At 50.7% G+C, this 19,061-nt stretch overlaps 6 protein-coding genes across 6 annotated transcripts; 2 read left to right on the top strand and 4 right to left on the bottom strand.

Annotated features, from left to right (window-relative positions):
* Positions 1-1,499: 1,499 nt before the first annotated feature.
* Positions 1,500-4,341, top strand: V8C40DRAFT_214954 (major facilitator superfamily domain-containing protein). The gene is made up of 6 exons (XM_083212157.1): positions 1,500-1,886; positions 1,978-2,209; positions 2,284-2,416; positions 2,488-2,537; positions 2,594-3,089; positions 3,158-4,341. Exons 1-6 carry the CDS (start codon positions 1,697-1,699, stop codon positions 4,271-4,273), a joined length of 2,217 nt encoding a protein of 738 aa, XP_083073690.1. The 5' UTR covers positions 1,500-1,696; the 3' UTR covers positions 4,274-4,341.
* Positions 4,342-5,014: 673 nt separating this feature from the next.
* V8C40DRAFT_244157 (saccharopine dehydrogenase (NADP+, L-glutamate-forming)) lies at positions 5,015-7,992 on the bottom strand. Its single transcript, XM_083215596.1, has 15 exons — positions 7,906-7,992; positions 7,639-7,669; positions 7,489-7,556; positions 7,062-7,339; positions 6,910-7,010; positions 6,815-6,853; positions 6,735-6,746; positions 6,529-6,608; positions 6,403-6,441; positions 6,261-6,349; positions 5,973-6,204; positions 5,756-5,865; positions 5,552-5,693; positions 5,332-5,434; positions 5,015-5,236 (listed from the first exon to the last, which is right to left on the bottom strand). Exons 2-15 carry the CDS (start codon positions 7,662-7,664, stop codon positions 5,197-5,199), a joined length of 1,359 nt encoding a protein of 452 aa, XP_083073689.1. The 5' UTR covers positions 7,665-7,669; positions 7,906-7,992; the 3' UTR covers positions 5,015-5,196.
* Positions 7,993-8,717: 725 nt separating this feature from the next.
* V8C40DRAFT_265504 (P-loop containing nucleoside triphosphate hydrolase protein) lies at positions 8,718-11,057 on the top strand (the record flags this gene model as incomplete). The annotated part of the gene is made up of 4 exons (XM_083219662.1): positions 8,718-8,846; positions 8,908-9,162; positions 9,233-10,351; positions 10,410-11,057. 4 exons carry the CDS (start codon positions 8,718-8,720, stop codon positions 11,055-11,057), a joined length of 2,151 nt encoding a protein of 716 aa, XP_083073688.1.
* A 2,698-nt stretch (positions 11,058-13,755) lies between these two features.
* Positions 13,756-15,258, bottom strand: V8C40DRAFT_274687 (uncharacterized protein; the record flags this gene model as incomplete). Its single annotated transcript, XM_083220632.1, has 1 exon — positions 13,756-15,258. The coding sequence occupies one exon, from the start codon at positions 15,256-15,258 to the stop codon at positions 13,756-13,758; it is 1,503 nt and encodes a 500-aa protein (XP_083073687.1).
* Positions 15,259-16,502: 1,244 nt separating this feature from the next.
* Positions 16,503-17,883, bottom strand: V8C40DRAFT_244147 (HD domain-containing protein). Its single transcript, XM_083215595.1, has 3 exons — positions 17,625-17,883; positions 17,393-17,570; positions 16,503-17,325 (listed from the first exon to the last, which is right to left on the bottom strand). The coding sequence occupies exons 1-3, from the start codon at positions 17,677-17,679 to the stop codon at positions 16,749-16,751; spliced, it is 810 nt and encodes a 269-aa protein (XP_083073686.1). The 5' UTR covers positions 17,680-17,883; the 3' UTR covers positions 16,503-16,748.
* A 712-nt stretch (positions 17,884-18,595) lies between these two features.
* Positions 18,596-18,987, bottom strand: V8C40DRAFT_287150 (uncharacterized protein; the record flags this gene model as incomplete). The annotated part of the gene is made up of 1 exon (XM_083222658.1): positions 18,596-18,987. The coding sequence occupies exon 1, from the start codon at positions 18,902-18,904 to the stop codon at positions 18,596-18,598; it is 309 nt and encodes a 102-aa protein (XP_083073685.1). The 5' UTR covers positions 18,905-18,987.
* Positions 18,988-19,061: the final 74 nt, after the last annotated feature.

The raw sequence follows: 19,061 nt of genomic DNA, 5'->3' as shown, positions 1-19,061 counted from the left end.
AAAAAAAGACATTCTGTCAAGTTAATCTCGCACGTTGCCACTCCACTGCGCTTGGCGTGCGCGAGTCAATAAAATGGCGTGTCAAACGTATTGCGTGTGTGTGCACCGGCCCGGTGATGGAAAGGGAATAACGGGCGAGAGACGCAGCAGAGAAAAAGAAGAAGAAAATCGGGCTTCTCCAGCTTCGATTCGACGTCGAAAAGGCGGGTGCTGCGGAACTAGTGAGTGGCGAGCCGTTCGCCTGATTTGCTGCAAAGGGCAGAAAAAAAAAAGGAACTTGATGGCTGCGTGCCACTGGAAGTTAGTTGCTGGCTAGTGCTGTGGCAGCGAACAGGCACAGGCGTTCTGGAAGGGCTTCAGAACCTCGAGAACGCTGCGAGCCTCTGACTCGGAGCGCTGCAGAGTCCACAGGGGGCTTGCGCTAGGGGGCATAGGGCAACTGGCCAGAGCATTTCTGGTGCGGGCGGAGGGTCGGCAAAAGGTCGCTGCGGGCGCCCATTGGCTGGCGGGCTCCAGCACGTGCAGTAGTCGAGGCGATCCACACGCAATCAATCAATCACCATCCGCGGGCAGGGGAGAAGCTTTTTGCTGAGGATTTCGGCAGCAGTGCCTATCCAGTCCAGTCCAGTGGGCTTGGCTTGGCTTGTTGAAAGAGGGGCCGGACGACGGACGGAGGCTAGAAGCTTGCGAGACGAGAGGGGGGGTGAGTCGCGTTATGTCCATTCTTCTGCCGTGCTCAGTCAGTCAGTCAGTGTCTGTCTTCTCCCCTGCCCTCTGCCCTGCTCCGCCTTGTTCTCTCTCTCCATTGATGTTACTGTCACTGTCATTGTATTAATGTTATGCTGTGCTGACTGACTTACGGAGACCAGACCCAGACAGATCAGACCAGACCGGGGGCACGACAAGACGAGACGACCTAAAGAAAAAGAGAAAAGACGTCAACTCGTTGCTTGTACGTAACTCGTACCAGCCCGCTCGCTGACCTGCCAGGCGAACCTCCTCAGCTGTCGAACCTTGGCAGCCCTTCCATTCTTTCGCCGGGGCTGGTGGCGGTTCGCGGTGGCTCCATCCATCCCATCCACTCGGCCGCATGTACGAGTCTCCATCCATCCAGCAAACAAAAGACCAAGCCGTCCCTCTTTTGCGTTTTGCCTCGTCTCACCCACCCGAATCCTGACTCCCGAGCAGCGCCTCCGTTCCATCTGGCTAGCCCTTCTTTCGGTGTCTAGCGCCTGATGGCTTACAGTTACAGGTCCATCCTCGGATAGAGACAGCCTGAACCTGAACTTGCAACACATCATCTACTGTACTCGTACGGCTCGTCCATCGCCTTGATAAAAGCAATCACCCGGCTCATCCTTTCAGCCTTACGCCAAGCTGCGGCGCACGCATTGTCCAGCCTTGAAAGCGGCCTACCAGTCTTTCGCACATGCGGTCCATACCGGAATCCTTCTGCTTTCCGTTATTTCCTAGCCCACCAACGCCGCATTGCGAATCCCAGCAGCCTGTTGCCTGGCTCGACATTCTTCTTTACACGACATCTACGAGGCCACGATTCTCCCGCTGTTAAGCTCGAAACGGCAGCTTCTTATCAAATCTCCCCCATCTGTCGTCGCCGGTCCCCCATGTATTCTCCGTAGCGGCAACCAGGGCTCGTCCTTGCTATCCAACTGAATCATCTCAACGTCCATCCGCAATGCCTTCCTACATCGATGGCGAGATGCTGCCGCCGCCAGCAGCATCAATCCGTGGCCGCGACCACCAAACGTATGGTGGCAACAATGCTTTTCACAACTTCTACAACGACTATTCACACATTACCGATCCTAACCTGCGGAGACGTCTGGCCTTGTCCGAGATTGACAAGGTCCCTTTTGGATTATACCGTACGTCCCAACTCGCCAGCCCTGGAGTTGCGACTGGTTGTCAACAAGGTTGCAAGAATTGTAGTTTCGTATCTGACTGACCCAACTTTAGATGTCCGAGCCGTCCTTGTTGCCGGAGCTGGATTCTTTCTCGATTCCTACGACATCTTCGCCATCAACCTCATTACTACCCTCCTTGGGGTCGTCTTTTACAGCAGCGATAGCTCTCTCAACGGCTACGGAGGCAATGATGGAATTCTACCCGATCCTGTCAACCAAGCGCTCAAGGCCTCGACCAGCGGCGGTATTGTGCTGGGAATGATAATCTTTGGCTGGCTTGCCGAGTAAGTTTGGCACCAACATGATGGAGGAACTAGTTTTCTGGAATGGGTTGTGCTGACGGGAATCTGCGGCTTAGTGCGCTTGGCCGACGCCGTATGTACGGCATTGAGCTCATCATCATCATCATTGGCACATTTGGCTGTGCGCTTGCGTCTCCAAGTCCCACGATTAGTGCTGCCGGCCTGCTGGTATTCTGGCGCGTCATGATGGTATACAAGACCTCCACCCACCCCCTTCCATCCCGCTCTTCCGCGGCATAACAAAACTAACGCGGCTCCAGGGCATCGGCATTGGTGGCGATTACCCCCTTTCTTCAGTCATCACATCAGAGTACGGAATTTATCCGAAATATCGCATCTCCCAGCATAATCACTAACTGTGTCTAGGTTTGCGCCGACACGCTGGCGTGGGGCCATGATGGCCGCTGTCTTCTCCATGCAGGGCCTGGGTCAGCTTTTAGCCGCCATTGTTGCGCTTCTCACTACAGTGGCGTTCAAGAAACATTATATCGACATTTCGGCCGAAGGAGCCTGCGATTTGGCATGCAGGGAGGCCGCTGATCGATCGTGGCGAATCATTGTTGGCGTTGGGGCCATCCCTGCCGTCCTGGCCCTGTACTATCGTATCACCATCCCTGAGACACCTCGCTACACCTTTGATATCCAAAACGACATTGAAAAGGCTGATGCCGATATCCGAGCCTACGTGTCGAGCCGGCCAAAGGGCGACTTTGGCTCCATGAAGCGATCCCGATCGGGGACCATGACTACCGAGCAACCACTCGATGTGCCGCCGCCTTCGTGGCCAGACGTGATGAGCTACTTTGGCCAGTTGAAAAACTTTAAAGTACTCGTTGGCACAACTATGTCGTGGTTCTTTCTAGTGCGTCTCGACTCTGTTATTCAGCTCTCCCCATCGCTCAAATTTACTAACCTAGTTACAATGAATAGGACCTCGCATTTTACGGTCTAGGCCTGAACAATACCATGGTCCTTAGTGCCATTGGCTATGCCACCGGACGTACACTGTATCACAAACTGTACAACCAAGCCGTTGGAATGATCATACTCGCGTGTGCCGGGTCCATTCCTGGCTACTGGGCTGCCGTCTTCACCATCGACAGCGTCGGCCGCAAGCCCCTTCAGTTCACCGGCTTTCTTCTGCTCACCGTCATATTCTGCATCCTCGGCTTCTACTTTCACCACTTGAGCGAAGGCGCGATGCTCGCCCTCTACATTGTTGCGCAGTTTCTCTTCAACGCCGGCCCCAACACGACTACCTTTATTATTCCTGGAGAATGCTATCCTACACGATATAGATCCACTGGCCACGGTGTTTCCGCAGCTTCGGGTAAGATCGGCGCCATTATCGCCCAGGTCATCAGTATCCCGATTCTGAGGAAGGACTCCCCTCCCAACTGCTCGGGGAACCAGTGCTCACCACACCTGAATCGCCTTTTGCAACTTTTTGCCCTGTTTATGCTCCTAGGCACGCTAGTCTCGCTTTTGGTACCGGAGACAAAGGGGATGACGTTGGAGGAACTGTCGGGCGAGGCCCGCACCAGCTACAACGCCGGATGCAACGGCAGTATCAACATGACTTCACCTCGACTGCGGCCGTGGAATCCGTTCAGCGGTGGCCGGCCGGCCGGGTTTTTCTATCCGCGGGCGCACGGTATCAGCACCTTTGGCAACGGCCGACGCTCCCCTCGGGTTGGCATCATGGAGTCCCCCGAGATATTCGCCCAACACGATCCATCCCAACAGAGGACACGCTTCTGGCGGAGACGAAACAGAAAATCTCAGGCCCGAAGCGATAGAACGGACGAGATTGCCCTTAGCCGTCGCCCGAGCAGCTTCCACGAAAACGCTGGCTCGGACGAGATTACGCTGACGGACGGCTTTATGGCACCGGGCGGGGCGAGCTCGTCGCGATTCCGACCACAATATGCGCAACAAGAGTTGCCTAGCTGGGGAGCAGGCTGGGGCAGAATAGATAGGGGAGGGCCCCCTCCTCTGGCGACATCGATGCAGCTGCAAGATGTCGGATCACTTTTGAAAGACTGATAGAGCTGTTTCATTATTAGAGAGAGAAGAGACTAACTACTCCTTGTTGTCTCACGGAACATATACCATTACCCATGTATATATGTACATTCATCAGAGCGATGGGCGTTTTTTTTATATTGTACCCTTACTTTTTTCAGGGTATATGGGGTTGTACGATTGACGAAACTGGTCCTGTTATTTTTATTGTCTCATTTCCCTTTCCCCTTTCCTGTTTATACACTTTTCTTTTCTTTCTTTTCTTTATTCTTGGAATCATTGGAATGGATATACCATTTGAGAAAGTCACTTGCTTTACCCCAGGGGGTGGTAATGAGGCTGCAGAGCAGGGCAAGAAAGATAGGGTTGGATGGTCTAGAAGCATCTTACATGCAACAAGAAAAAACGAGGCGAAAATCGCCCGATGGCTTGCTTTGGTGTGGGCTGTTGTTGTTGGTTTTTTGGGCATGCAAATAGAAGAAAGAGAATTTTCGTTGCTCCACTTGCAATGGAACAAGACATGATTCGAGTTTTTGGTTGCCTTGTGACACATCGTTTGGGTGTAGAGTCTTGTGACAAATCGCTTGCCTGTAGATTTATGTAGGACTACCAGTATTTGTGTAGAACTACTGCCAGGTACTTGGTAGTGTATAATAGCGCAGCTTAAGGCACTTGGGCTTCATTAAATCACAAATGTGTTAGTTGCAGTTCTTGCTTTACCTTTACGGCCACCGAGGGTCTCGTCAACATGGGTTACGACAATCAACAATGTGTAAAGCTGAAGTTGGTTTAGCTAAATGGGTAATATTTCACATTTCTATAGGCTATCGTGAGACACCCCAAGCACGAATGTTGCTGCTAGCTGAGCTCAGCTGGTTTCCTCCATAGCCTTTTGGTTACCGAGGCATCCCACATAGCGCCACACATGCGACTTTTTCAACCACTTAGGCACTGTGCTTGATGACCTTTTCCTTGAATCCGATACTAATTGGCACAAATTTGTTAGTATTCTCGTCGCTGTAATCGCTGAGGCCACGAGGGCGATAGGGAGTAAAACAAAGAAATGTACTAAAACTTACCCGTACTTGGCCAACTCCTTAATTAACGGGTTGTTGATCTCGGCGGTCATGGGAGCAACGACACCCTTCTCGGACAGGGTTCCGTTGAGGATCTGCTTGGCGGCTACAAGTGGCGAACACGAATCAGTGAACTATTCCACCCCCTTTGGGATTCTCTTCTTCTTCTTTCGCTTTCTCATGACGCAATCATGTACGGGAGGGAAGGGATCTTGCAACATACCAACACCACATGGCACGCCCACAAGGCGTGCCATGGCGCTCCATCCTCCTGAACCGATGGGAGCGCCGTAGTCGGCGAGGGTGGAGGTTCGGGTCTCGCGGCTGCCGTCCTTGTTCTCGATCTCGAACTTGTGCTGGAGCATCTATAGGGGTTGACGTTAACAGGTGCTGTTTCTCATCAATGTAAAGTGGGTCAAAGACTTACGACAAAGTCACGCTCGCCCTCCTCGTACTGCATCTTCTCCTCGAGAGTGGCGCAGAGGGTGTCAAGGGGGTTTCCGCGGGGGGTGATGTTGGCGTCGGAGAAGATACCGACTGTGTCCCGAGGTTAGCGACTACTTCCACTACTTGCCGTGACCAGTGGATGTGCCAGGTAATATGGTACACGTTGTGTCAGAGCGATAGGGGGGATAGAAACATACTCCACTTGAGACCAGAGATCAAGCGAGCCTTCTCCTCGGCGTCCTTGAAAGTTGCCTTGGATGAGACGGCGGCAACGAGATCGGCCTCGCTAGATGAGGAGGCGTTGAGGAGCTTCTGGGTAGCCTCCTTCCAGGGAATGGGCTGCTTGAAGTAGTCCTGCTCCTCATCGCTGAGGAAACCAGTGTCCACGAGGACCTTGATGAATTCGGGGAATCCAGCGTATCTCAGAGTCTAAAACGCGAATTGTCAGTATCTCGATAATCTTCTAAGGGTGGTTTAGTACCTACTCCACGGATAATGGTCTGTGCCTCGGGGATGTTGTAGCGCTCCTTGTAGATGCTTGAGTCGCGGTTGGGGTAAGCGACGAAAGCATAGCCTGAATATTGTTAGAGCGTTGTCAACGGTGGGTAGTTGGTTATATGGACTTGCCAGGGTAGATGTGGTAAGGCTTAGCAGTTGCCATCAGTTCTACGTGTGACAGTGTTAGTATTTTTCGCATTGCCATTTTGAGACGCCAGATGTAAGCAATAGTGGTGTATGGCGGGGTTCACTGACCAGGACCGGCAACATTGACGAGCTTTCCATCCTCCCAAAAGGTAGCAGCGTTACGCAGGGCAAGCAAAACACCTCGGGATCTGATTATGTCAAGGTTAGAACGAATTTTGATAAGAGCGCATCTCGATTAATGCCAGTTGGACGATCCGTATGTCATATCGAGCCCTTTCACTCAAATCAAAGCAGAAGCTGTGGGGATCACTTACGACCAAGAGAACCTTGAAGTCACGCAATGTTAGCCATTTCTCTTATGATAGATGAGATGAAGACCTGTTGCTGCACGTACTTGTATCCAAGAGGGTTGTCTGAGTCTTCAGGGGCTGGGCTATTGAAAAGTGTCAGCGGGAAATCCCCAATTGTCGCATGTTTTGTAATATTTACAGTCCACCACAGAAGCTCTTGAAGCTCAGGATCTTGCCACCGGCGGCGTGGACATTATTGATGGTGTCGACGGCGCTAAGATGGTCGATACCGGGGTCAAGCTATACAATCTCTCAGCATCTTTCCATCACCTAAGTACAAGCACGACTTACACCAATCTCGTTCATGACAGTAATGCCGGCATCCTTGGCCTGCTGGTCAAGCTCCATCATGGCCGGGGAGACGTAGCTGGTGGTGACAACATTCTTCTTGTTTCGGATGGCGGATTTGATGACGGCGGCGTGGTATGTGTAGGGGATCAAGCTAATGACCAGATCGTGCTGGGCAACGGCAGCATCGAGGACCTTTTCGTCGTTGACGTCGAGGGAGATGGGAGTGGCCAGCTTGACGCCCTCGGAGAGCTTCTTGGCGCTTTCGAGGGTTCGGCAGGCTAAGGAGAGGCATTAGCCGAGAGGTGACAATTGGAGAGAGACAACACGAGTCGGATCGAGTCGAGCTGAGTCTCCTTGGGAAGTGATGATTGAAGAGAGCAAGACGGATCGAGTCAAATCAAGTCTCTTTGGGCACTGAGTTGCTCACCAACGGAAACCTCAACACCAGCTTCGGAGAGGATATCGAGCGTAGGCTTGGTAACGAAGCCGGAGCCGCTATCATGACGTTGTTAGTGGGGGAGGGGCATTTGGAGTAATTTTTTTTTTTCTCTGTTATTCTTCCGGAGTTGATACTTACAGCATCAAAGCACGTTGGGGAGCCATGGTTGCTGTTGTGAATGTCAATTGGTGATTGATTGACTTGTTTGAGGAAAAACCGGCGACAGCTCTACAATCCAAAGAGCCAAGAAAAAAAAAGTCTGATGGAGTTGGTTATATGGTTGGTTGGTGGCGCCTGTTAGCCAAAGAAGTGCCGCTGTTTGCGGGAAGCTGTGGTGGGGGGAGTCACCGGCGAGCACGTTTTTGGAGGGGCACTTCCGGCGTCGGAGCAGTAGAAAAGACTTACCCTGCAGCAGACGTCAACAGGTAGGAATTCACGACTTGATATGCATTTCAAGGACTATACTGGTGCAAGACTACATGGGATTTGGTCAATTGGTGCAGGTTAATAGATCTGCATGCAGGTATCTTCTCAATTTATATCGAAGAGGGGGTTACGGCGTATGAGTCCCCTCGCCGAACACCATGCAGGGGCAATTAAGACGAGAGTAACCGGCGATTGCGTGATCGTTTAAGCAGAGAATCATGATATTGAGTTTGCAACGTCGATGGCTATCATCGGAAACCATGACAATTGGCTTGATCACCCTTTGTAAGAATGCATTTTGACAAGAAGATAGATCAGGGTTGTCATTGGCTCAAGATAGCTGCAGTATATGGTACATGTTCCTTTGGTAAGGTACCTTCCTGATAGCATATCGCCTGCTCTATCAACTCGCCCAACTTCCATCCTCCTCCTTTCATCTGCATCCTAACCATCTCTTCTCTCTCACACTCTACAATTGTATCCATCTACATGCCGCTTCGTCTCTGCTCTCTCTATCATACACCAAACCATGGATGTGATACCCACGACTCGCCCTATCAGCATCTACAACTCTCTGACAGCTGGCACGACAGCCACCCAACCTATGCAGCCGTCTGCCAGCTGAAATAACAAACATGGCTGGGAACTCGCCGAATTACCCTCGGGGACTTTTGAAGGAATAATATTCTTCCCCATTGGATAATTGTGTTGGCCCCTCTCCCCTTCTTCGAGCTTTTCAACTCTTCCTCCGTTGGTGATCTCAACTCCTGTTGGAAGAGACAACTTCAAACATGGATACAATATCCAACAACGAAAATCCAGGCCAGGGTCTTTTGATTCCACCAATGTTGGAAACAACGTTGGAAATTGCGGACAGGCTTCGTGCATTGGGTGTATCTCACCCCGCGCTTCTGCCTCAGGTCAGTCCTCATGATATTGCACTAAGGTTAAAGGGTTGAACATTTGCTAACTCGTTTGCAGATAATCGTGATTGGAGAACAGAATGCTGGCAAGTCGAGCGTCCTCAACGCTTTGACAGGATTCCAGTTTCCGCGTTCGACTACTCGGCGCACTCGTCATGCCACTGAGATTGTCTGCCGACGAGAATCTACAGAGAGCGCAGTGGTGTCCATCATCCCACACAACCCATCTTCAGAGCGCGAGGAGCTCGTCGAAGACTTTCGACGATCGACCTACAGGATTCTTCCTGACGAGTTTCCAAAAATCTTTAAAGATGTAAGCATCTCTATCACGCTTTCTCATTGTCACATTATCCTGAGGCCAAGACTAACGGGAATCTCTGCAGGCCGCCAAAGTCATGGGTATTAAGCTGTCTGAGAATGAAGGAGACAGAGGCAGCGCTTTTAGCCTGGATGTCCTCAAAATCGAAATCAGCGGTCCAAATGCTGGTAACCTCACGATCATCGATATTCCGGGCATCTTCGAGACTGCCATTCCGGGCATGACGACTGAGTCGGATATTGACTTGGTGAAGAATATGGTGAATGGTTACATACATGACAGCCGTACCATTATACTCGCCGTGCTTCCTTGCAACGGTGACATGATCAACCAAAAGATTCTCCAGCTTGCAGCTGAAGCTGACCCCCAAGGGAAACGGACTTTGGCTGTCCTCACCAAACCAGATCTTGCCGTTGAGAACACAACCAAGGCGGCTCTCTGCGATCTCGTCAACGGCGAGCGGCGAGATTTGCCCCTCGGCTACCACATCGTCGAGACTCTAGGCGCCGGTGGCAACTCTGGCAATATGGATAACCGCCATCAGCAGGAGCTGTCTCTGTTTGAACAAGCTCCATGGAACACTATCACATTCAACAGACTGGGTATCTCAACACTCCGTGTCCGCATTAAACGCCTCTCGGTGAACCTAGCTCGCGCAGAGTTCCCAGCTATCGAGTGTGAGATCATGGCGGATCTCGAAAAGAGCCGGGGGCTTCTCGCCGACATGGATCAACTGGATCAACGTGCGCATGTTGGCAAGATTGCTTCGACATTCATGAGAACCAGAGAGTACCTCTTGGCTGCGCACTTTGCAGGCCAAAAAACAAGTTGCGAGTGCCCTCAGATAAGATTAATTACTCAAATCCGTGCAATCAACGAGGCATTTTCACGTATCATGCTTGAGAAGGGACATGAGAGGCAGTTTTATACCGAATCTGAGCATTTTGCAGCCGAGAACCAGCAAGAATACTTTGAAGGTTCTGTGATGCCCGACGAATTGCATCCACCGGGCCGATCCGTCTTATATGATGAGAAAATTCACTTCCAAATTCCAAACCTCGTTGATGATGACCTGGGCCGTATTGTCTCGAACTTATACTGGTGCCCAAAGCCCAAGGAAGGCGGCATTCTGGAGTACATCCAAGAGCAACATTTCAATGCTCGAGGCTTAGGGTGGGGATCTGTAAGTTGTCAATTGGAGTTCTTGAGCGGTATGCGATATGTCTAACATACTTCACCAGCCTACCTTCTTGATACTGCAGGTTGCTTTCATTGAACAAGGTAAAAAGTGGCGACGCATTGCGCATGCGCACGTCTCCAACGCTGTGCTGCTTGTCCATGACTTCATTCGCCAAACTTTGGAAAACTGTTGCCGTGATGTTGCCATCTTTGAGAAGCTCTGGGAATTCCTTTTGCGCGACCTGGTGAACCGATATGCAAGAGCAATGCGGCATCTTGACTTTCTGCTAGATGTTGAGTTTAAGTCTCGAACCATCCCGTATGACCTCCACTTTGATGAAAAATTCAACCAGCTGGATCGCAATGTCCGAAATCCTAGATTACAGCAATGTGATGGCACGGTGCCTGGGGGGCAACCACCGTCTTCATTCGAGGAGAGGGTGATGTTTATGAGTAACGACCTCCATTTCTACTATGACCTTGCGCGACACCGTTTTATGGACGCGGTTTGTCAGCAGGCGGTTGACTACTATCTGCTGCATGACAAGGATGGTCCTCTTGCGGTGCTTTCGGACAATGTGGTCATGCAGGTGACGGCAGAGCAGCTGGATAAGATTGTTGGAGAGGATCTGGCAGTGAAGGAGAAGAGAGAGCGGCTGACCAAGGAGATCGACACCTTGAGCAAGGCCCTCGCGATTCTGAGATGCTGATGAATCTGTCTTGGTGTAGCTATGGAATCATTTGAGGGAAGGTTTCTGCTGAATTAAGAGTGTTTTGTTGTTCGATGGATAGGAAAAGGTTAGTTATGTTCTTGAGCTAGTTATGTTCTTGAGCTAGTTATGAGATGCCTGAGGTAGACTTTGTTGTTCACATGCTATAAGACAAGCATGATAAACTGATGCTCAATTTACATTTTCCACTGACAGAATTAGAACAATCTAAGCAGCTAGCAAGGAACTCGTATCAAACTCGCAGCATTGACAACACAAAGAAGCGCATTAAACCCGTGTATTATGATTATACCACCCAATCATTTCCAAATCATCGTCACCACCACTGCTCAGTCACATGTACAGTCGCCGCATGTATCCATAGCCTCGGAATGAAACTTTCCGTCTGAGCTGCATCCTGATTTGATGTTGGACGCGGAGCAAAAGCCCTGGACCTTGTCGGGACAGTGGAAACTGCGGCTCGCATCGATGGCGTAGGAGTCTTGCGCCTGCTCGGTTGGGAGGGCGAGGACGGCGGGGAGAAGGAAGAGGAGAGTCGTGAACTATTTTGTTTGAATGGTGTTAATTGGAGCCTTTTTCTATTCTTTGTTTATATATCGCTGGGAGGGTTTTGTGTGGAATGGAAGAGGTGTATGTATTTATTTACTTACCTTCATGGCTGGATGTTGGATGTCCCTTTTGTATTATATGCGCCTCTTCGTAGATTCGCGTCAATCCCAATTGGTCCCTTTGAATAAAAGATCTTCTCTCTTTTGTACAATTGAAAGAGAAAAAGAAACAAAAAGTGTGTCGTCTGAACTTTGATCTGCGACCGAGGACGATCAAAAAAAGGGCACGGAAATCCGGGGACACTCCCTTGTTAAGTACTCGCTCGCTGCTCCCGTACACCTTCAGGGTGTTTGTCTAAAAAGAAGAAGAAAGAAAAAGGAAGAAAAAAAAAGGTATCGTGGTATTTTGGATTTTTCTTTTTGGACGAAATGTCTCACAACGCCACCGGCAAGACGCCCCCCCTGCTCTTCCTATCTCCTCAGCTGTCAAAGTCCTGAACAAGCTCGGGGATGAGCTGCCTGTGCCGAATACTACTAGGTAGCTGCCTGCCTTTACTATCCTATCGCTCTCGTATAGCTTTCTTTGGGGGGTTTACCATTGCCATTCCAAGGGTTGGCTAGAACCCGGGAAAGGGCGAGAATCAAGACTCGACGACGGAAATAGAGGGGAACTTTTGGATATGCAAGGGAGGAATATAGCTTTACTCTTCTAGCTGCAATTAGCGGCAGTGCTTTTTCGCTCTTCGCTCTTTTGCTTCCTGGTTCTAGGTTCTAGGTCGTGCTTTTTTAGTTTTGTATCACCAAGAAATGTCTTGGAAAATTGGGCGTGGCAGATGTCTTTTCCTGAAAAGTGCCAAGGTTGGTGGCACGAGGTGGACGGTGGATGAATTTGACAGATGATGCTAAATATAAACATGAGCTGCTGCAAGCACTCAATGCAAGGATCAGCGGCTTCAATGCTAGACATCTAGTGAATAATCATCCCCCCAATTGCGATACTAAACAGAATAATAAAAAGGCAAGACTCTTAAAGCTCTCTCTCTCTCAAAAACAAAACACCCTCCCCAAGTAAGCATGCAATATCAAGAAAAAAAGGCAATCGACCCAACACACTCTCCCCAAGTCTCAAAATCCAGCTGCCAAGCTACCTGCGAAAAAGTTCTATAATTACACCCACACTGAGCACATACATTAGCACACAATACTCATCCCATAGATACTAAAAATAATCCCGTCTCCTGTCCTTGCCTTGTCCCGCGTCTTGAAATGAACCTTTTGCGGCGTGGCTTAAAAAGGGCACGCGAAATCCATCCAGCAGCACTAACTCATTTCGCCTATTTGGTTCTTTTTCGCATGTCTCTTGTCTAACCTCAGCTTTTTTGCTATCAGCCACAACTGGCGACCTCCCTTCTTAACTACCTAGTATAGTGCCGAGGTAGTTAAGTGCATGTCTTTTCCCTTCCGGATAGATTCCTCCGCTGTCATCGAACACAAGGTGAAGGATCACGATCACGAAAACTAGTGTCGTGAAATGCATTCCATAAAAAAGATGGTTTGTAACTTTATTTCATTGTGCTAAAATGCTAAAGCTATCAAATCCGTCCTCCGCCACCGCGTTTTTCACGTTCATATCCTTTCGTCCTCATGTCAGTCATTAGCGGGAGGAGAGCCCATGTTGTTGCCCTTCACAGGACAGGAACACCCCCAAAATACAATGTTTCCTCCGTATCAACGTCCAAAATATCAGTCGTTAAAGGGGCTCAGAGATGGTAAAAATGATGAATGGTGGTAAATATTCCATGCCTTTTGTTTCTGCCGCATCGCCCGCAGAATACATATTCAACCATCCGAGTCCCAATAAAAAAAAAGGTGAAAAGACGGGGCAAAAAAGTCAAAATTGCAGTAAAGCCTCCAAATCAACAAATCAAACAACAGCCAGGCAGATTCTGTGTAGCTCATTCATACGTTTTTCGCATCTTGTAATCTCATAATGTCATAAGTGCCCTTTCAGGCAGACAAAGGAGAGGAAGAAGAGAAGTAGGAAAGTCATCAATCAATAAATAGACAGGAAGAGAAAAAAAGATATCGTCATGCTAAGGAATGAAATAGGATGGTAATGGCAATCTCGTTTAGGAAATGTCTTCCCAGCTGCCATCAACCTCAATAGTCGTCCCTAGGGCTTCTCTACCCTGTCGGATCATGTCTTGTAGTTGTTTGTTAAAGGCCGACATACGCTCGTCGTTGTCGCGCTCCTCCATTTGGCGACGAGCGGCCAGCTTCCTGGCCTCGGCATCGAGTCGCGGGCTGGCGTCAATCTCGTTGACCCTACTAGTAGCCACTGAGGCTATGCTGCCGCGGCGGCGATGTCCAGACGAGGACGTTGGATCGGAAGACGACGGTACAACTGTGTGTCGGCGCCTCCGGCCCTGCTCAAAGGTCGAGAGCGCGGCCGACGATGCGAGGACGGCTGAAGTGTTGGCCTTGACAGGGATCCTGCTTGGGGTATGGGAAGGGGTAGGCGGCTTGGGTGCGCTGGGCGCTTTGAAGGAGGCAAACGAGGCCGCTGATGCCGACTGCAGGGGCCGGAGGGAGCTGGCATCAGACATCCGACTACCCGGACGGCCAGCGGCACGACTGGCAGGGCGAAGAGGAGCGGCGTTGGAGGTTGTGGGAGTAGAGAAGCTGCTTGCGGAGCTCATGCGGCGGTCGGTCACAGGCGTCTGCTGGGTACGATAGCGCGGCGATGGAAGAGCTGAGGAGGGCATTCTTCGGGGTGTCCTTGTCTCAGCTTCGGGCTCATGGATCATGACCCAGTTCTTGCCCAGCTCGCCTCCGTTCTCTGTATGCCTACGTCTCTTGGGCGCCGGGCCAGTAGGTGTTGATGCACCGCTGTCGTATGAAGAGTCGTAGCCAGCATTCTGGTTGTTGCTGCTGTAGTGGTCTCGTTTGGGGAGTTGTCTGTGTAGACGCCGTCCTCTTTCTCGGCCGCCAAAGTGATAGTCGCGGCTCGGTTGTGAGTTTTGCTGCTGCAGCTGTTGTTGAGAGCCGCCCTGGAAGTAAAACGTCTGATCGCTGTTGGATCCCGTCTCGTCCACGCTAACACCTGCACTCGTCATCTTATATGACGTGCCTCCTCCCGCGTAAAAGCCCTTGAAGGCACCGGTCTTGCAAAACTCCCACACACGGCCAACGACGCCCCCGATGGTGGAAAAGGCAAATGATCCCCAGCTTCCAGATTGTGTAGACTGCTCGGGTTCGGGCTGGGTGAAGAGCGGCGTCGGGCCACCGCTAGATTCGTCGTCTCCTTCGTCTCGCGATCGCTTCGTGCCGAGGGCTCGTCTGTAGTCGGAGTCGGAGTACATGCTCTCGCCCATGGCGGCGTCGGCGTCGTCGAGGTTGGAGCCGATGACGGGGGAGTGAAGTTGGCCGGCGAGAGCATAGTTTCTCGGTGCGCTGTCCATGTAGACATCCTCAAAGAAGCTGCCGGTCTGCATGCCGTTGCTGCGGCTCCATTTCCGCTTGGAGGACTCGGTCGCAAAGGTCGACGACGAGAGATAGTCGGTGCTGGAGCTGGGCGACACGGGCGGGCGGAACAGGCCCGGGTGGACGCCGTCGTGAAACGTGCCGGACATGTGGTAATGCGAAGCGAACGTCATGATTCTGTCGATTCTTCTTCGTCTTCTTCGCTCTATCTGTCTGTCTCCGTCTCGGCGTCGCTGTCGGTCCCGTTGGTTGGCTGGTGCAAGAGCCGGTACCGCAGATGGAGGAGGGCTGCTCGAAATGAATCGATCGATGCCTCGCGGTGCTGTCCAATGATTCACCGTCCCCAACTCGATTGCCGTCTACCTTAGCTGGGCAGAGCTGAACCGCACAGGACAGGCAGTGAATGAATGGCGCTGCCCTGCTGACGTGCCGCTGCTCTAGTCCGCACCGTAACTTTGGCGATGGTGTGCCGTCTCTCTCGCTCTCCTGCTTTTGTGCCAACTGCTGTGCTGCCTAGCCGCTGGAAAATGTCTTGCTTTTTTTTTTTCTTGCCTGGCTCCTTATCGCCCACCTCGTGACCGTTGTAAACCAGGGAACAAGGAACAAGAAAAAGGACTTTGTCACACCCTCTTTTCTCCTCTTGCCTGCTGCGCCTTGGAATGCGGAGGTGGCGCCTCTGATAAGCCAGCAACCCACGGCGGCAAAAGCTCTGGCGAGACAAGGAAGAGTCAAGTTAGGTTCAGTAAAAAAAAAAAAACAGGGATATGGTAGCGACGCAATCGCCAATCCCGGAATTGATATATGAGGTTCCCGTGGCAGCCCTTAGAGCTGCAGTGCAAGCAGCACCACTTCGATAAGCTAGTGGGCGAGTTCCTGCAGGACACAAAAAAAAAAGGGGGACGACTCTGGCGGTGGGAAGCTCAACCTCTGATATACTATTAATTTTCGAGCTCTTTGTCTCTTTTTCCCCAGCTTCTTTGTTGGAATGTCCGGTCAGCGGTGAGAGTGAGTGAGAGACAAGTGAACCGATGATTAAGTGGGTTTTGCGCACGCAGTGAGTGTGGCTCGTCTCGCCCCCAGCCTCCGCAGTTTCTCAGCCCTGGTCGCTTCAGTTGCTCGCTCCTCAAGAGCTTGGACTCAAGCGGGACTGCAATTGACACAATTTGTGCTTGTGCTTGTGCGTTTGCATGAACAGAGCAATGGAAGCAATCCGGTTCGCCCGGCCTTGAGCTTTTAGTGGTTTGGCGGAGAAAAACATTCTCCCCACACGCACCGCCGGGTGGTCACCAGGCACCAGCAGCGCCGCTAGAGGTGTTGCCAGGGGCAATCACGAGATGGTGACAGTATCAGTATCAGTATCGATATCAGTATCTGGGATGTCAACGTGGGATTCATCGTCGTCTTTGATTGATTGATCGATTGCTTGCTTGATATCGGTAATCATTCATTCACTCACACTTCGTCCATGTCGTGATTGAAAAGCAAAGCGAAGCACAGAGATGCCACACACTCACACTCACACACTCACATACACACACACAAGTCTATAAGCTCGCTATTATATGCCCGAATGTGAATTCGCCTCCCTTTCTTAAAAACAGTAACCCAAAAAGCACACAAGCTACTAAGCCTCGCAATATCATTTTCGCTCATAGTACTCATCCTGCCCACGGCTCGTCTCCGCAGACACGCCCCCCTCCATGCCCTTCTCGCCGTGGACATGCTCCTTGTTCTTCCAAAACTCGTCTCTCTCCTTGAGCAGCTCGTCTGCCCACTCCTTCATCTCAGGCAGCGCAACCTTTGTAGCGACATAGGCAAACTCTCCCAGGTCCACATGTCCCTTGCCCTGCTTCTCGTACTCCACCATCTGCAGCATCAGCTCGATCTTGTCCACATCGTGCACAAAGTGGCTGTCCAGTGTCTTGGAGTCTTCATACTCCTGCCACACCGCCCGAATCTCGGTTCCAACATCACCTCCAGCAACACTCCGTAACAGATTCTTGGTTAAAAAGTCCATCGTCTCCGCCTCGCGCCGGTTCTTCTCCGTCTTGGGAACGCCGTCAACTGGTGTAATGTCTCCAACCAAGAGCTCGGCCATGTCATGGATCAGCGCCATCTTCATACACTTCTGCAGATCCAACTTCTTGGCAAGCGCAGGAGGTGCAAACATGGTGATGAGGGACATGCGATACATGTGATCAGAAATCGACTCGCCTCTGCAACAAAACCTCCAGTTAGCCGTTGAGCTTCAGTAACTACGCCATGGTGCCTCCAAGTACTGACCTTTCGATTCCAAACCGCCTCCATCCCTCGCGCTTTGTAGTCTTGAGTCGAGACAGCATGTGGAAAAAGGGAATCGGAGAGCTGGAGCCCTCGGCCGGCGCCTCGCTGGGAATCTCCTCGAGAACTCTGTTGACGGACCATTCTCCCGACAGCTTTACGGCGGGCGCAAAGCCCAGATCTATATCGCGTTAGCTGTGATTGTAAGCAATGAGAAGCCATGAATTAGACCTACTGGCAACAACGTCGGGCACCTTTGCGCCATTCGCTCCCTCAGTTTGCGACCCCATTGTGTCCAGCTGCGTTGTGTTTGTCGCTGTTCTGGTCCTTATCGCTTGTTATCGGCAATCTTTGTCGCGGGGTTCTCGGCGGGCAGGGCAGCGGGTGGGATGGAGCGCTGAGAATATCTGAAGATGAGAACAAACAAGAAAAGGAGATCTCTTCTCTATCTTGGCACGGAACAAATTATTACGGAAGAAGAAAGGAAGAAAAGGAAGAAAAGGAAGAAAAAGTAGAATGGAAAGGTCAAGATAAACAAGCCAGCGGCAAGTAGTTACTGCGCTGGATCCGGCCAATGCCCTGGAACGAGTAACTCAGCGCCCCATATTTTTGTACGGCAGCCTGTTAGTGAGACCAGCGGCACAGGTGGAGCTTCTATCACGTACAGTAATGGCCGGACAGGGGAGACATCGCCAAGTTCAGGAATATGTTTTGTCAACGTGAAACCTTTTCATTATTACGCTGCTGGTTGTAACGCAGAGTCTTGACAGCTGACGGGATTTGTATTACAGGTAATATGTCAGCGTGATTTCTTTGGTTGTAGCTGTGCATTTCTGCTTCATATTATGCTAGCACCCGTCATCTACACTTTGGTAGCAACACTTCATGTGAATGTCGAATACCTGTCTGAAGAGACCAACATCATCATAAGCGGCACGAACCAAAACGTATCTATCCTGATAAAAAAACCCAAATAAAATCCATATATCTCAATTTTGACCACGTAAATAAAAAATAATAATAATTAAAAACCAACAACCGATAGAGCCGCCAGAGTAAAAACGCCCAAGCCATGTAAACTCCAAATCTAGTGCCAAGACAGCCATGAGGAACATCTCGACGAAAAAGTAGGAAAACAGCTAATCTCTACGTAGTTAGCCAAGTATTAGATGCATTGAACAAATTCCACATCACTTACGCCTTCCATCATGACAACAGCCAGTTATCGTTCTCTTCTTCCTCTTCACTCTCCACGGCATACTCTTCTACCAGTTCATACCACTGCGGCTGAGGTTGATCCGAATCAGGGCCTCCAGCACGGTTGGGAAAGATGCGATTGTAAATCGTATTCACCCGTCTCCCGACGACCACGGATGAAGTGAGTAAGAGGAGGACGCCAATGATAAGATAGGCAGGTCTCGGGACAGCGTTGAAGTTGCGATAAGTGTTAACCATCTCCGTCCCCGCCAAGGGACCCTCGAAAGACGAGTTGTCGCACTCTTCGAACCAAAGCATTTTGCAAAATTCGTGGATTATTTCTGATCAAGAGGATGGGAGATGGTATTGTAGATTCGGATGGAGTGGAGGTTCATCTTATAATCTATTTTCCTTGGTTTACCTTACACCTGGGCGTCTCTCTCTTGAAACGCATGGGCGGTTTAAGATTTGAGGC

The sequence above is a fragment of the Trichoderma camerunense genome (assembly GCF_050948025.1).
Source record: "Trichoderma camerunense strain CBS 138272 chromosome Unknown V8C40scaffold_8, whole genome shotgun sequence".
Lineage (NCBI taxonomy): Eukaryota > Fungi > Ascomycota > Sordariomycetes > Hypocreales > Hypocreaceae > Trichoderma > Trichoderma camerunense.
This window is presented reverse-complemented; position numbering and strand designations above follow the sequence as displayed.